We start from the raw sequence: 17,605 nt of genomic DNA on the forward strand, positions 1-17,605 counted from the left end.
GGAATAAAACAAGGAAGCTGTGGTGTAGAGGGATGCAACAGGGCATGTCCATGGATAGCTGGACCAGAGAGTCTCTGGGGTCCTTTCCAACTCTCAGATGTTGTGATTCTATGATGTGGGATCTGGGTTTGATTCATGGGCCAGTACATGGCTATGGGCAGCCTCTCTGGGAAGAGGGTAGTGGGAGGGTGCAGACTAGAGGAACTCACTAGAGCAATCCTTCTGTAATCCCATCAACCACTCACCACAGGACAGACTCTTACCAGACACTTACTCCTATTTCTAGGCTTCTGCTGACACAAGCTAAATGCAAAAAGATATTTTAAGCTTCAACTGCAATAAATACATCCTAGCAACACCATCATATTCTTCTCACTGGATTCAAAATAAAAGAGTCAATTAGTCAATATGTATTTGTTGAATATTCAGAGTGCCCACAAGAACACTAGTTGGAAAAATAATTTCTTCTATGCATAGGTTGGAGAGTTTTTTTTAAAAATTACAAGGAAGAGTCTAATTTCTAGAAAGTCTGAATGATGCTCTGATGGATATTCTGTAAGCATCTAAATTGGTAGAATGAAGAAAAAAATGAAAATCAGAAAGTAGCTCTTTTAAAATGGTTCTCAAAATAACCCTAAAGTTCATAGAATCATAGGATTTGAGGACTGGATGAGATGAAAAAAGGAATCTGAGCACCCCGAGAGAAGCTTCTCTCAGGGTGAAGCCAAGTGATGTCTCCAAGGCACACAAGCATTCATGGTCAGAATGCGAGCTCAGCTCTTCAGACTCCAAGTCTAGGATTCTCTTGACCATCCTCCAGAGCGTTACACGGAGCACATGCTTTTGTCTCTTGGTTACAGTTCGCTGTATGTGTTTCTCCAATTCTTACATTGCAACAAAAACCTGCAACCCCCAAAGTTTCCAGAACTAGGGCCAATGCAGAGTTGGTGGCAAGGCCTAAGCAAATTTCAATAAAGGGACACTAAAGTGAGAAGGAATTCAGATGGGCAGGCCATCAGCAGGCCCTTTGGTTTGAGAACAATTAAAATTTCTCTATCTGATTCACTTCACTGAAGAGGAGAGCTTCATCCTTATTGAGCTCAGTTCTTTTGTGGTTCCAATAAGCCGGGCATGCTCCTCAAGTCAGCTAGCACAAAGTTGCAAGAAGAACCAAGGTGAAGCCCCAGGCCTGGGACCAAGGCCATAGATGCCCCTCACTCTCTGTGTGGACTTGGATACATTCCAGTCCCTCTCTGGGTCTCAGTTCCCTCATCTGTAAAAGGAGGGATTTGGACTAGATGACTCTAGGGAACCTTCCAGACCTATAGGTGTAGGAGCCACAGATTAGTTTGTAACTATAATTTTCCATCACAAAATCTTGGAATTGTGCTACTTGGTGTAAAAGAGAATGACCATAAGAAAAAGAGGGATAAACAACAGTTCACATGCTTATTAGGTGGCTATAACATCAAAAGAAAAACAAGTAAATTTTCTGCTAACAATTAGAATATTTTCCTCTACTTTCAACACCTTTCTACAAACCAGTCATCCTTCCTCTCCCACCAATTATCTCTGAATGACCACAGTGGACATGGCCACCAGCTCACTAGCTCTCTGTTACTATCTCTGTCTCTCTCTCACTAGTTTTTCATACTGAAGGACACTTCCACAGAGATCATCAATAACATATTTCAAAAATAAAGTCGCACCTGCTCTGCTTCTCAGTATCCAACATTCTCTGTAACTCTCGGACCCGACACTCAAACTGGGACTTCTCATCACCAAGAACACTGCGCCAGGCCTCCCACTGACGTTCCTTCTCCAGAAGTTCATCATTGAGGGCCTCCAAATCCATCACTTGCTCTTCTAACATTGTACAAGTAGTTTTCAAGGCTTCCATTGTCTGAAAAGATGAGTGAGATTAAGTTTCTGACATTGAGTGAGAATTTTTAAAAGTGTTTTTTAATCATTTCTATTTCATAAATGTCCAAGTTGTGCATTATCTAAACTTTGTATCTTAGTGTAGATCCATCCAGGGTAGATGTTTTATGCAAAATAAATTCTTAATAAATGCTGTAATTTTTAATTGCAAGAGAACTGAAGTCTAAATCAAGGGAAGTGTAGAAGGAATAACAATAAACTAACACGATTAAGGTTTGCAAAAGACCTTAATTATAGTATGTCATCTGGTCTTTGCAAAGCCTGACAAGATGCAGCTATAAATTTATTTATCTTCCATTTTACAAGTAAGAAAATAGAATGTCAAGGAAATCAGCAGAGCTAGTAAAGGCAGGATTCCCATCCAGACCTCTTGGGTGCTCAATCAGCTTCTTCCCAGAATACCATCCTGCTTCCCTTTTGTTCCCCTCCATGCGATCATCAAGCTTTTGTATTAACCCACGTCCAGAGGAATGAAGTCAATAGTTAGAGCAAAATGGTTTAGTATTAGTATCCTGATAAAAGAGGACACCATAACAACCTTTTTGAGAGATGCTAAGATCTTGTAATCCTTCAAAACTAAAATCAAAACAAACTGCAAATATTTTAAAATTCTGAATCCATAATAATAGATTGTGAAAAGAATCCAATGGTAAAAGACAATCCACCCAAGTGCCCTCAATGCGGATGAGCTGGGACCTCCCTCCTTCTCATGGTGCTCTGGAATTGTTTACTTGTTTCTGGCTGGTGAGCTGCATCTCTCTTTCAGTGATTTCCCGGCGGAGATGGTCCACTTCACTACGCAGCTGTACCAGCTCATCTGTGGCACCAGAAGCCTCATCCAGCTGCTTGGACAAGTAGAAGTTTTGGTTGTTAAGCTCTGCATTGTCCTCAGTCAGCTGGTTCAGCTGCTCCTCCAAGTCTGTTATTACCTAAGAAGGTAAAGAGTATGAATTAGACTTATCCCTGGTTTTCAAATGAACAATTTCCTTCCTAAAGGCTCCAGGGCTTGAATGCCACTGACAGACATGCTTCAGAAGCTGACCCAGGGACCAGCTCCCAGCCATGCCTGGGATGTGCTTCTCCAGCAGCCCCAGGAGTCCCCAGATCCCAGCATACATGCTGGGGGCATGAAGCTCATTCTGACATCTCGCACATGGGCCCAAAGCAAAGGAACTAGGAACAGTGGTAGAGCAGATAGAGGTCTGGACTCAGAGCCAGACCCCCAGGATGCAATGTCCAACTCCAGCCCTTCAGAGTTTTCTGTGAATCAGGACAGCTCACTTCTCATGGAGCCACAGCTTAATCTCTTACAAAATGAATATCAAAACACTTCTACTACCCACAGCACAGAATTGTTGTGAAGATCGAAGAGGAAAGTGCCACATAAAAGGCAGCTCTTATTATCAATCAAAGGCACATTGATTAAGTGTCTACTATGAGCTGGGCACAGAGCCAAGTGCAGCAGAGACAAAAGTTAGAAATCAACCAAAATGGTCTCTGCTCTCAAGGACCTTATATTCCATGGAGGAAAACATATATACATATTCAAAACAAAGTAACTGGGTGGGGTAGAGAAGTGAGATTAGCAGCTGAAGCCTCACTAGATATCTAGGTACAATAAAGAAACAAGTAGAAATAATAACAACAGCTAATCCTATGCCTTATTTGATTTTCACAATAATCCTGGAAGGTAGGGGCTATTTTATGCCCATTTTACAAATGAGGAAAACTGAGGCTGGAAAAAAATAAAAGGTGAAATGACATGCCCAGAGTCACACAGTTAGTAAATATCTGAGGCAGTATTTAAACTCAGATCTTCCTGGGTCCAAATCCAGCATTCTCAACATTTTGTTATCTAACTGTCAAAGAGACAGGCCAAGAGGAAGTGCAATGCAGGCATGGGGAGAACCTGTTGAACAAGATTCATAAATTGTGAGAGGATTATATAAATGTAAAGTACTACTTTAATGGACATGGTTTATAGAAGGAATAAGTAAGATTTACAGATAATGTACTAAAAGGATGACTTTTTTTTTTTAAACAAAAAATAAAGACATAATAGCATTGAAACTAGCTAAGAAAGATGAGATTCAATTGTGAACTGATCCAAACATTTTGGAGAGCAATTTGGAACTCTGCCCAAAGGGCTATCAAACTGTGCATATCCTTTGATTCAGCAGTGTTTTTCTGGGTCTATATCCCAAAGAGATCATAAAAGAGGGGAAATGACCCACATGAGCAAAAATGTTTATGGCAGCCCTCTTTGTAGTGACTAAAAACTGGTAAGTGGATGCCAATCAGCTGGGGAATGGCTGAATAAGTTGTGGCATATGAATGTAATAGAATATTATTATTCTATAAGAATGATGAGTAGGTTGATTTCCAAGCCTGGAAAGACTTACATGAACTGAACCTGAGTGATATGAGTAGAACCAGGAGAACATAGTACATAGTAACAAGATGATTATGTAAGGATCAGCTATGATAGACTCAGCTCTTCTCAGCAACACAACAAAATCCAAGACAAGTACAAAAGATTCATACTGGAAAATGCTATCCATGTCCAGAGAAATAATTGATAAGAGTTTGAATGCAGATCAAAGCTTACTATTTTTCACTGTCTCTATTTTTTTTTTTGTTTTTCTTTTGATCTGCTTCTTCTTTCACAACATGATTAATATGGAAATGTTTCACATGACTGCACATGTATAATATATATCAAATTACCATCTTACAGAGGGATACAATGAGGGAGAAAATTTGTAACTCAAAATTTTTTTAAATGAATGTTAAAAATTGTCTTGATGTGTAACTGGGGAAAAAATTAAATACTATATTTTTTAAAAAGCTAAAATTCAAAGTATAGAGGGTGTAATCAAGATGGCAGAGTCACAGGAAAAAGTATATAGCAAGCTCCCTGCTCTTCCACCCCAAAAAGTTTTTTTCCAAATCTAGAAAATGTACCAAACCAAATTGGAAGAGTCAAAACAAAAAAATCCTGAGTCATTTACTCAGTTCAGGCCAGTGAAAGAAAGGAGATAGAGGTTTATGGACACAATGTGGCCAAGAGCAAAAGGAGGTCTCAGATCCAGAGCATGATGAAACCTTTTGCAGGGTAGAGAAAGAGGTGCCGAATGGCAACTTTGTCACTCTCTAACCTGCTGGAATGAAACAGGACTTAGGAGCAGTTACAGGCTTAGAAGGAGGGAGTTCAGAAATAAGCTTCATCAGTGTAGCTCTACTCCTGGAGAAGAGCAGGGTTTCAGTCTCAGCTTCTGTCCTGATCTGAAGCCTGAAAAGGAATAATGAAGGCAGGAATCCCAGGAGGATACCTGCAGTTCTATCACTGAATTGTAGGGCTTTCCAACTGGATGATGAGTCCAACATTCTACTATTGTTAAGACTCAGGCCTAGCTCAGAAATTGCAAAGCTTAAACCAGGGGAGCCTAACAATCCGATTTCATTCTTGATTGGACTGTTGAAGAAACACTGAAAGCTTTCGGGACCCTAGCCTATCCATAAGATCCTAGAATAACACAAAATTCAAATACCCTAAGAAAGTAGCAACATGACCACCCCAGGATTTCTCTCCAAGTTACATGGAGTAACAAAGTTACATGGCCTAACAAAGTCAGAAAGTAAGAGATAAGAATGAGAACTTTTTTTTTTTAAATCCCAGTATAAAAAGATATTGTGATAACGAGGTTGCTTAAGAAACAAACAGAAAAAGAGAATGACTACAAAACATCTATAAGTAAAGCATCAAAGAAAAACACGTCCTATAGGACACAGTTCAAAAAGAATTCTTGGGAGAAATGAAGCAAGAGTTTAAAATGTTTTTAATCAATGAAATGTGAGTACTAAAGAAAAAAAAATGAAAAAAAGAAAAACGTGAAAAAAATTGAAAAGAAAATTAACAGCTTGGCTTTGCCCAAGCAATAAAGCCCCTGAAAAACAGAATTAACCAAATAGAAGCCAATGATTCCATGAAACAAAAAGAAATTTCAAAGTCAAAAAAATGAGGGGATGGGGAGGTAAAGAGAGTATAAGTTATCTCAGAGCAAAAATAACTGACCTGGAAACAGATCAAGGGGGAAAAAAATTAAGAACCACTTAACTAATTTAAAGTGAAAACTAAAAGAAAAAAGAAACTTGATATCATGTTTCCAAAAAAATTTAAAACTCCTAAACCTCTCTGAGAAGCAAAAAAGCAAAGTAGAAACTGAAAGAATCATCAGTCATCTCCTGAAAGAAACCCAAAAATGGAAACCTCCAGGAAAGTGATACCCAAAAACCAGAGCTTCCAGGTAAAATTTTTTTTTAAGTACAAGCAGAAAGAAAGAAAGAATTCAAATTCTGAGAAGCCACAGTCAGAGTCATAAAAAATTTTGCAACTACTACCATAAAGAAGCAGAGAGATTGGAACATGATATCCAGGAGACAAAGAAACAGGCTTATAGTAAAGACTATCTTATCCATAAAACCTGAGTATAATTCTTTAGAGGATTTTAATTTTAGTTTGATGACCAGCACTCACCACAGTGCCTGGCACAGAGTAGGTGCTTAATAATAATTAGTGCTAATTGATTGACTGATTAACTAAAAAGAGGACTTCCAAGCATTCCTGTTGAAAAGACCAGAGCTGCAAAGAAACTTTGAAATTCAAACATAGGAGTTAAAAGAAACATAAAAAGGTAAATGTGAGTGAAAAATGACAAAGGACTACAAAAGGATAATTTACTTATATTCTAATATGGGGAGATGATACCTATGTCCCCTCTGAAACCTATCACTATAAGAGATCATATAGGGGGTCTCATAAAACAGAAGATTGTTCTTATCTTTATAATTTATAATTTTTTTTAAAAGAATGGAAAGGAAGAGGAATACAATGAAGAGCACAGAAATGGGGAAGGGTGAGGGGATCAGGAGGTGACACCAATTTCACTCCCATTTGCCTTGGTCAAAGGAAGAAAGAATAGTTGGTTGGTTATACATGGTTGATTACAGAAATATATTTCACTCAATAGGAAAATATGAAGGAAAATGAGAAGGGGGAATTAGAATAGCAATTTGTTCTAAGCAAAATAAACCCTAACTAAGATTGTATAAAAATATTAATAGCTCTTTTGAGATGGCAAGAATGGAAATCAGAGGAGTTGCTTGTCAAGGAGAGAATAGATGAATAAGGGCATATAAATGTAACTACTATGCTGTAAGAAAAGATGAAGAAAGGTTTCAGAGAAACCTATAGATGATTTGTATAAACTGATACAGAAAGACAATTTATATAATGATAACCATACTGTAAACATAATTCTGAAAGAGTAACAATGTAGAAATATAATTGTACATGTAAATATCAGACTGTTTACCACATTAGGGAGGGAGAAGAGAAGGGAGAAAAATAATTTGAAAATTAAAATCTTATAAAAGTGAATGCTGAAAACTATTTTTACATATAATTGAGGGGAAAAAATAAAATACTATTAAGTATAGAAAAAAAAGACAGTCCTTCTAATGAGCATATGGACAAACCATAATCGCAGAACACTACTGATAAAACACATTAGGGATTCTGAAGGCAAAAAGAGATACATATGTGTAAACATGTTTTTTTTTTTTTAATTTTATACATGGGCAACATGGACATTTGTTTTTCTCGACTACACATGTTTATAGCAAGGCTTTAGTTTTTCTTTCATTTTTATAGGAAAAGGAAAGTGGGACGGAGGGCATATTTTTACTTACTGAAAAAAATAAAATTTGATTTAATTTAAAAATTATAAACATTGAAATTTCCCTACAATTTTCTGAGTAGTCATCATTTGGGTTTTCTGTAAAAAACCATTAATTGTATTAATCAATACAAGAAAATGAGTCAAGAACATAAGATTTCTCCAGTGTAGAATCTCCCAACACCTTACCTATAACCTTTAGCCTTAGAGAGTTGTCAGAGTCAGAGAAGGTAAAAAGCATCTAGCAAAGTTCAGAGGCTGGATCTGAACCCTTCTTGATTCCAAATTCAGCAACCTCTACTAGTATAATGCTAATCTAAATATACCTATGAAAATAGATTGGCCAGCCAAAACTCACAGTACAAAAGTGTTTTTATTTTAGCAATATCATCAGCCATCAATTTTTATTCTACATACACACACAAAAAAAGAAAAGTAAATAAATCAAAGAGACCTGAAAATGTTATACTACAGACCCCACACACTTTTAATTTGACAATTAAATTATGTATTAAAAAATTAAAAGTAAACACTAAGAAATTATCATATTTTGAGAAGGCTTCTTCACCTTGATTTTCTTCAGATAAATAACTAAGTGATTTTCATTGCAGGCTATTTAGCTTTTCTCCTTAGCTGTTCAATATCAGTTCTCAGAAACACTTTAATTTTCAAGAATTTGAGCACGTACTGGCAATTTGTATACAAAAGAACCAAAGGTAAAATTTTTGAATTTAGTTTTTAAATGATTTGGATTTAAGGAGAGGAAATAACTCTATGAATTGTTGTCATTGTTCCAAAATTATCTTTATTTCTTCATCTTTGGATGCTTTTTTAAATCTTAGACACAATTGTGGGATATTAGTTAAGTAAATGAGATAGTCTATGTCAGACAATACCGTTTTGCTTTGTTCTTCAATTTTGCTGTGAATTTGTTCATTAAAAAAGACTTTTGTGTCAAACATGTGTCAAACATCAAATTAATTCCTCACTTACTTGTTTGAAATATGAAGCCATATGTATAAAGGCACACAAGTTTTATGTACTGGAGTTCTTTGGGAAAAACATAACAAGTTCCCCTTTCTTATTAGGAAAAATGGACATATTTTCTGTATTCTGACAGTCATTAAACCTCACAGGTAAGACATTTTTATTAAGCACTTACTACATGTCAGGTGCTGCTCTAACAGAACACCCCCTTAATGTCTCCACCTCAGAGTCCCAGAATTACAAATAACAGTGTTGATCACCTAAATACAATAAGTATTCATGGTTTCCAAATTGATTAATAAACATTTCCAGCTAACTTTTGTCTCCATAGCTTCCTGGGACTCAGTTATCTAATGTATATATTAGGCAAATATGCTTTGCACCACGGGTTCTTAACCATGAACTTGGTATTTTAAAAATATCTTGCTAACCATTTCAGCATAATTGTTTTCCCTTGTATCTTGTGTATTTTATTTTATATATATAAAAACATAATTTTGAAAAGACGTCTGTAGGTTTCACCAGATGATCAAAAAGATAAAGAAAGCCTGCTCTCAACCACAGATCAGAAAACTCGGGCTCTGTCTCATTTATTCCAAAAGCTCTCCAACAGACCCAATTAAAAAAGTCACTGAACTTCCTGTGACTCAGCACCTCCATTTGCTGAATGAAGACGTTAACAGATGTGCCCAGAGTCACAACTTGTAAATGTCAGGCACTGGTTTGGAAGCCTTGCTGACTTCAAGTTCAGAAATCTCTCTCCTCTGCCTCTGCTACCAGTCTGCTTTTCTAACTTTCAATCTTTCTTGCAGAGTCCTATTTTAACCTTCCAGTAAATCTCAACACATAACCAACAACATATGGACAAGGGACTTCTCCTCCCTCAGCCTCAATTTGTTTTATTCGCAAAACAGGAACACCAATTATAATAAAGGTTATTATGAGGAAAATATTTTGTACTTAATGTGCTCGATAAACCTGGGGTATTATTATCATAAAAGTATCTCTACAGAGTCTTTAAAAAGCTTCTTCTTGCCTCTTAATTTCTATTTCCAGCATATCATCAATTAATTCATATCTGGTGGCAGTCTCTCTTTTGTTCACTTACGTAGAGAATTATCTGTTGATCACAAGATTACACTCAAAGATTCAAAAATTTAGAGCAATCTAATTTAATCAGACTTTCTGATGTATTTTTCTAAGTTATAATCTATTGAACTTCTATAATGTATAATGTTGCTTTGACTTGGGGGTGGAAAGGGCAGCTCATGAACTGGATTACGTGAATCAGTTATTAAGGTTTTAATTTGAGAATGTTATCCTTTGTTGTGATTCAAGTATTTTATAATCTACTCATTCTGGATTTTTCAAACTCAAATTACAGAGAAAATATGTTTACAAAATACGAATATATGACATTTTAAAATTATAAATTGTTAGGGGATTTTCTTAGGCCTACTTTGCTGTTACTATTAACAGAAAAAAATTTCTTCTAAATAAGCAAATATAAGAAAATTTTGTGTTTTAGCCTATTCTATTATCAAGAGGCACTCAATTTTGTGGCAGACAGTAGAAACAGGTCAAGTAAAATGATATCACTGACTTGATTCCCGAGGGTAAAAGCATGATGAAAAATATTTAGATGAAGATCAAAGGAGTTAGAAACAGAATCAACATCATATTTGAAAAACATAGTAGTTATTAGTTCATTGTCTGGCCTTAATTTTACTTTTGTCCTTCAAAAGAGAGGAACCAAAAAAGAATTCTGGATTCTGGATCCGATTTTCATTAGCCAGGAAGAACCAGTTTCTTGGGTGATGAGAATTTTGGGAAGCAAATATTCCAGCTTGGAATTTAGGTAAAGGAAAGGCAGGAACATTTTGACACATACCCAGATTGAGAAGAAGATTCCAAAGGATTTTGGGAACTACAAGTAGAGATACAGACTGAAATTATCTAAGGAAAGTCAGCCCAGGAGCAAAAGGAGCCTCTTGAGAATGAAATTCTAAATTTAATTAAACCATTATTAAAGTAGCTGGGTGGCTCAGTGGCTAGATTATTGGAATTAGAGTCAGAAATACTCACCTTCCTGAGTTCAAATCCTGCCTCATACACTTGTCAACTGTAGAACTCTGGGCAAGTCACTTAAAACAGGTTGCCTCAGTTTCCTCATCTGTAAAATGAGCTGGAGTAGGAAATGGTAAACTGCTCCAGTGCCTTTGCCAAGAACACCCCAAATGGGGTCATGAAGAGTCAGACTTGAGTAAAATGTCTGAACAACAAGCAGCTTAAGAAAGGCACTGTGCCAGGTGCTGAGCAAATAGAACAGTCTCTGTATTCTAAAAACTTACATTGTACCATGGGTAAGTAAAGCTAAAGTGTATATAAAGTGCAATTTTAAGAGAGAGAAAAAGTACATTAAAAACTAGGGGAATCAGAAAAGCCATCTTGTTTGAGCTACGTCTTAAGAGAGGTTGGCAATTCCAAGAAGTCAGGTAAAAAAAGAGTAGATTCATTCCAACCAACTTTCATCAAGTGCCTATAACATGCCAGGGAATGGGCTCAGCTCAGTATTATATCATGGACTAAGTATTTACACTTAATAAAAAGAGTTAGTTCCTGCTCTCAAGAAGCCAACAGTTTGAAGGGGGAAACCAGACATAAAAGCAGGCAGGAAAATGGGCAATGAGATGATGGGGAATACCAACCAAGCTAAAACAAAGGGAAATGACTGGTTCCACATATGATCCATCAACTTTGTAAAGGCCAGGAAGCTGAAGATGGAACACAGTTACTTGTCAACTCAAGACTGTTAAAATTGTTAGCTCCCTTCAAGGCTCAGCTACAGTGCTGCCTCCTACAGGAAGTCTTGCTCTGTCAGTGATCCTCCCCCTCCTTTAAATGATCATGTATAGATTTCTCTATTCAATCCTACTAGTAAATTCTAAGTTCTACAAGAAATGGTCCAATCATCCAGAATCTATTTTGGAACAGAAACAAAAAGTGAGGTGAAAATAATTAAGTCTGAAAATAACCCTATAAGACACATGCCTCAAACTGGTCAAAGACAGAGGGAGAGATCCAGCATTACCAAAAAAAAAAAAAAAACCTTCTAATAATTCTTTCTGTTACAGCAAAGAAGTGAAAAAAAAGTGAGAAATCTATTCGATGGAGGATGACAGAAGACATCAGTATGTGAATATAATGGGTTATTATTGTAAGGTAAGAATTCAGAGAAACTTAGAACTTCAATGAATCAATAGGGACTGAAATGAGCAGAAGCAGGAGACAAATCTACAATTTGATGACCACAATAGAGTAAAGGAAAAAAATTTTTGAAAGCTTTCAAAACACTGCTCAACAAATGAACAATCATGATATCATAAAATTTAGGATCAATCAGCCTCTTGACAGAGAGATGAAGACTAGAGATACAAAATTAATTTCCCATGACTAATATTATTCACTATAAGGGAAGCCTTCAACTTGCCTAATTAGGGGAAAAGGAGATAAAGAGGAAAGGAGAAGAAAAGAAAGGGACAGAGAGGAGGGATAGAGAGAGAAAAGGAGAAGGGAAAGGGAAAAAGTAATAAGAGAAGAGGAAAGGGTTAGAGAGGAAGAGAAGGAAAGGGAAGAAGGAAAAGAGACTAAAAAACAAATTATATAGAAGTTCAGTTTCATATAAAATCTATTTTCTTCTTTGCATACTGGAATATTGTTTGTCGATTAAATTCACAGTAAAAACAGAAATTTTCTTTTTAAAAATGTATATTCTTACAATGAAAAGTCACAGATCTGTCTTGTATGACCCTAGTGCCAAGCACAGTAGTATCTTGTAAGCAAAGAATGAGCACTTAATAATTATTTATTGAACTGGATCTGATGCTAATGTATGGTATTTATTATTTATGTCAGCAGAATGTGAGCTTTTTGAGGGTAGAAGATGTTTTCACAGCTGTCTTTCTCCAACATATACCATAATATCTAGCAGGGAAGAAGGCTTAATAAATGCTTACTGAAATTAAACTGAATTGAATTGACCACAGAGATAATTAATAATTAGTTTCCTATCTATGACAAAAAGAATAATCTTTTAGTTGAGAAGGGCAAGAAAAAAATAGCACATGGGCATAAGTGATCCAGAGTAGATAACAAAAAACATCCAGTTGTGTTTATTGGGTCTGAGTTACCGACCTAGATGCAGAGACTCTAAAAGAACTGGCAGAAGTAGCAGCAGAGTCACAGTCAGAGAAATAGAAGATCACAGAGAATAGGAGAAAGAGAACAGGATTGGAAATGGGTAAATGTCCCGCTTTTCAAATACCAGAAGAACAAGGAATGTGCAAATACAGACAAGCAAACCTGACTTTGATTTCCCCTGGCAACAAGATTCCAAAGCTGACAAGTGAGCATCTAAAAAAGGAAGATGGACCAAAAAGTCAACACCAAGAATAGGTGACAAGAGCAAAGTCCATTTTCTTTTTATTTTTCTTTATTAAAGCTTTTTATTTTTCAAAAAATATGCATGGATAAATCTTCAACATTAATCTTTGCAAAACCTTGTGTTCCAATTTTCCCCTCTTTCCCTACCCCCCCTCCCCTAGATGGCAAGTAATCCAATATATGTTAAACATAGTAGAAATATGTTAAATTCAATATATGCATACATATTTATACAATTATCTTACTACACAAGAAAAGTCAAATCAAACTAGAAAACAAAATGAGAAAGAAAATAAAATGCAAGCAAACAACAAAAAGAATGAAAATGCTATGTTGTGAACTACACTCAGTTTCCATAGTCTTCTCTCTGGGTGTAGATGGCTCGCTTCATCACAAGACCATGGGAACTTGTCTGAATGAGTTCATTGTTGAAGAGAGCCACAACCATTAGAATTGATAATTTTATAATATTGATGTTGCTATGTACAATGATCTGGTTCTGCTCATTTCACTCAGCATCAATTCATGTAAGTCTCTCCAAGCCTTTCTGAAATCATCCTGCGGATCGTTTCTTACAGAAAAATAATATTCCATAACATTCATATACCACAACTTATTCAGCCATTCTCTAACTGATGGGCATCCACTCAGTTTCCAGTTTCTTGCCACTACAAAGAGGGCTGCCACAAATATTTTTGCACATGTGGGTTCCTTTCCCTCCTTAAGATCTCTTTGGGATACAAGCCCAGTGGAATACTGCTGGGTCAAAGGGTAAAGCCCATTTCCCTTTTGGGTATGATTATTAAACTGATAAATAAGGAGAGTGCTTTACACATAGTTAACCAAAACATTTCACAGAAAAGATGATAAGATGTGGACTCTGAGATGGTTATAATTAAGCAGATCTGAAACTGGTTAAGGGTCAGACATAAAAAGCAGTCATTAATTATTTAATATCAACTTAGCAGAAGGTTCCAGAGAAACATATTTGGTTTTGGGATATTCACCAGATTTATCAGTGACTTGGATAATAAGTGAATGGAAGGCTGATCTGCACATGACAAAAGCTAACTGAATGAGAGTCAGAATTCCAAAAGCCCTTGACAAGTTAGAACACTGAGCCAAATACAAGAAGGTGAAATTGAAATGGGATTAAGTACTACCCTTGGGTTCCAAGGTTCAACTCCACACAGACAAAGTAGGGAAACTGTGATGAGGTAGCAATTTATCTGAAAAGATCTCAAGGCTAGAATGAATATATATCGGAGAATGCTATAGAGCAGCCAGGCAACCTACTCTCCTTCTCAGCTGTACTGGCAGCAAACACGTCCAGAAATAAAGGTGGCAGTGCTGCTGTTCTCTGCCTCTGCCAGACCTCATCTGGAAAATTGTGTTCAGTTCTGAGCATGATCTTATAGATACCACATAAGGATCAGTTGTTGATATTGAATCTGGAGAGGAGAAGCTTTAAGTGGACATGGAAGCCATCTTCAAGTATCTGAAGGGATGTAAGTGAAAAAGGGAATAGGCTGGCTATGCTTGGCCCCACAGGGCAGAACCAGGAATACTGGGCAAAAGTGGCTGGAGGCAAGGAAATCCTCATCCTCATGAGGATGACAGCGATCTCCAAACAGAATGGGTTGCCCAGAAGGCAGTGGGCCCTGCTCACTGGAGGTCCACACGCACAGGCTCTACTCACAGAAATTGGAGAAGGGATTCTTTTTCCCATGTGGGAGATCCTTCTTGTCCCTGAAGCTGGGACACTATAACTGAGCATTAGCATGATTTAATGATCTCCTAGAGTGACACCCCGATGTCTCATGCTGGCAGCTACATCCCTGACCACAAGTGCTCAGGGATTAGGCCAGCAGAGTCCAAACAACTACCATCTTGGAATGGTTTCAAGTACAGACCCAGCAACAGACTATGTGCTTGTTGTTCAAGGGATACTCAAGCTAAGTTAGATTCCTCACCAAGCTGGTTGCAAGGTAATGACATTTTCTGTAATTGCAACTCTTAAAAACAATCCACTAAGTTGCAAGGGAGTGCAATTTTCCTTGGTGGAGGAAGTCTAACTAATCACAATTATATAATAATGCAGCCTAATTAATCACAATTTGGCAAAGTGTGATTCCAAACACCTTTCCTTCTTCAGTACAGGAATTTGGCTGTAGTTCCCCTCATGTGCTTTCTTCAGAGATCTCTCATCATCAAAGTTTTTAGCATAGTTACAACAGAAATAAGTATAGAACTTAGATTCTTCTGCTACCTCCCTTCTCAACCCCAATCTCCCGAAATAACTGTCCAGAATTTTCAGATTTCTGTTGCCTTTTCAAGATTGCTCTGTAAGTGTCATGGTTCTGACAAACTTAAGTTCATTTTTCAACCAAAATAGAATAAAAAGTAAAAGCAAGGTATTGCTGCCTGGCCAGTTCTCAGGAGGATGCAAGGAATGATGCTTGCTCCTGCAGTTTTACAAAAAAAAAAAGGGGGAACAATAAAATACACAGTGCTCCCTGATTCCTGCTTAAAAACACCTGCGTGAACACTGTTCCATTTTTTATCTTAAGAGTCAACACACTGACACATAAAGAATTCGGTCGCATGTTTGCCTACCAGCTTCTCTCTGAAACAGATTTAGGTAGTCTTGGATGCCAGATTCAATAAAATCTTTTTTTAAAACCTCTAATATTGGACAGTTTAAGTTTTAAAATATTATTTTTAAGTTTTCTAAATGCTGCTGGCTGAACTTTTTCTGTTGGATTCAATGATTATTTGGGTCCTAATAATGACAGGAAGGAAGAATTTATTACTATGTACAAGACATTGTACTAAGCTCTTCCCAAATACTATCTCATTTGATACTCACAATAATCCAGGAAAAGGAGTGCTTACTAGTCTCATTTTTATAGTTTGAGGAAACTGAAGCAGGCAGAGCTTATGTGATTTGCCCACATTCACAGTTCTAATAGATTTCTGAGGGAAGTTCTGAACTTAGTTCTTCCTGACTGTAGGCCCAACATTTCCTGCACTGTGTGCCTTCAGCTGCCTCTAGAAAGTACAGATGGGAAGGACAATATCTATGGGGGAAAAAAAAAAACCTAGACTTTTTTGAAAGGGCTTAAGCATACAGCTCTTTTTTAACATACACTTTAAATGTCCTTAAAGTACCTATTGCTCTTACAAAAGTGTAATGCACTTGGTTAAAGGTCATCACTTCCTACAATGTCTATACTTTCTAGACCTCTTGTAACTACAGAGCATTATTCTAGAACAACAATCATAATGCCAAGTGTCCCAAAAGCCTTAATGTAGTTTTAAAAGTTTTAAAAAGCTTCTAGACTACCTGTGTTAGCTCATATTTCTGCAGAGCCATGAGATTCACAAAATACTTCCTTTATAATGACCTTGAAAGTATTCTTGACCCCATTTCACCCATAGAGTTACCTGAGGAAGCTCTGAGAGGTTTAGGTCATATGCTCCTGATTACACATTCATGAAATATTTACAACAATTACAGAGAGATCTCACTGTGCTCCAACCCCAGCATTCTGGGGGAAGAATTTTCACTATGTGAATTATACCTCTCAGCTATTTTCTATTAAAAACAAAACATACTATGTTCTAGAAAAAAGACACATTTCCAAGAAGAAAAGCCTAAAAAGCTGAACCAGCTGACTGACTTACACCTTTAAAATACATCTCATTTTACAATACACTGCAATATAAAAATATGACATAAATATATTGGTTCGACATTTAAGTACCTATCAACAACATGTATAGCTGTCATGAAAAATGTGAACTGAGAACACTAGAACAGAAGACACAGGAAGCAGGAATAGAATGAGAGAGAAACAAAAGAATAGGTCAAAGGGAAATGGAAGGAAAGCCCTAGCATCATGAGAAATGCACTCTACACCAGATCACTTATGGGCATGTACAAGTGGATAGACAAAAAACAAAACACAAGGATTTGCTGCCCCCGAGAGGAAGTTCTGCAGCTATCTAACTTACTGGGAAGAAAAATATGTTTTTCTGAAAACAACACCTCAACATCTAAGAGGTCTTGGACTATTTGAGAGGGAAAGAAAATGAGGGGTGGAAAGGGTAGAGAGGGAGAACATAAGACTTGAATAGTTTGGCAATCAAACCTATTTGTGGTCAAAACTGAGTGGAGATCACAAGTGAATGAAGCCACACAGCCTTTTCTTCTAGAAGAGTGCATCACCTTTAGTATTTTTTGGTAAGAAAGTATGAAATAAGGACTTGCCATTTCTGAAATTTCCACCAAAAAAAGCACATCTGCTGAAGGTGTTTCATGATAAAAATTAAAGACTTTGAGTTTTAATATGAAATAGTAAGAGGATCTAAAGAGCACAAAGAAATGCTTTGCAAACTCAGACAGCATATAGGGCTGTTTTAAGCAAGAAGCAAAAGTGGTGTGGCTTAAATGAGGAAGGCCCAATTGCTAATCATTCTAGAAGGAGAAGCTT

The 17,605-nt window shown here is 36.8% G+C and overlaps 1 protein-coding gene across 9 annotated transcripts in view; it reads right to left on the bottom strand.

Annotated features, from left to right (window-relative positions):
• The window catches only part of CIT (citron rho-interacting serine/threonine kinase), a 151,200-nt gene that overhangs the window by 36,022 nt on the left and 97,573 nt on the right, over window positions 1-17,605 (bottom strand). For all 9 annotated transcript variants that reach the window (XM_031948704.1, XM_031948703.1, XM_023497176.2 and 6 more), the window contains 2 exons: window positions 2,673-2,870; window positions 1,710-1,903 (listed from right to left, as the gene is read on the bottom strand). In XM_031948704.1, the coding sequence (XP_031804564.1) occupies window positions 1,710-1,903; window positions 2,673-2,870 (392 nt within the window). The remainder of the gene's footprint in view (window positions 1-1,709; window positions 1,904-2,672; window positions 2,871-17,605) is intronic.

Source organism: Sarcophilus harrisii, chromosome 1 (genome assembly GCF_902635505.1).
Source record: "Sarcophilus harrisii chromosome 1, mSarHar1.11, whole genome shotgun sequence".
Classification (NCBI taxonomy): Eukaryota; Metazoa; Chordata; class Mammalia; order Dasyuromorphia; family Dasyuridae; genus Sarcophilus; species Sarcophilus harrisii.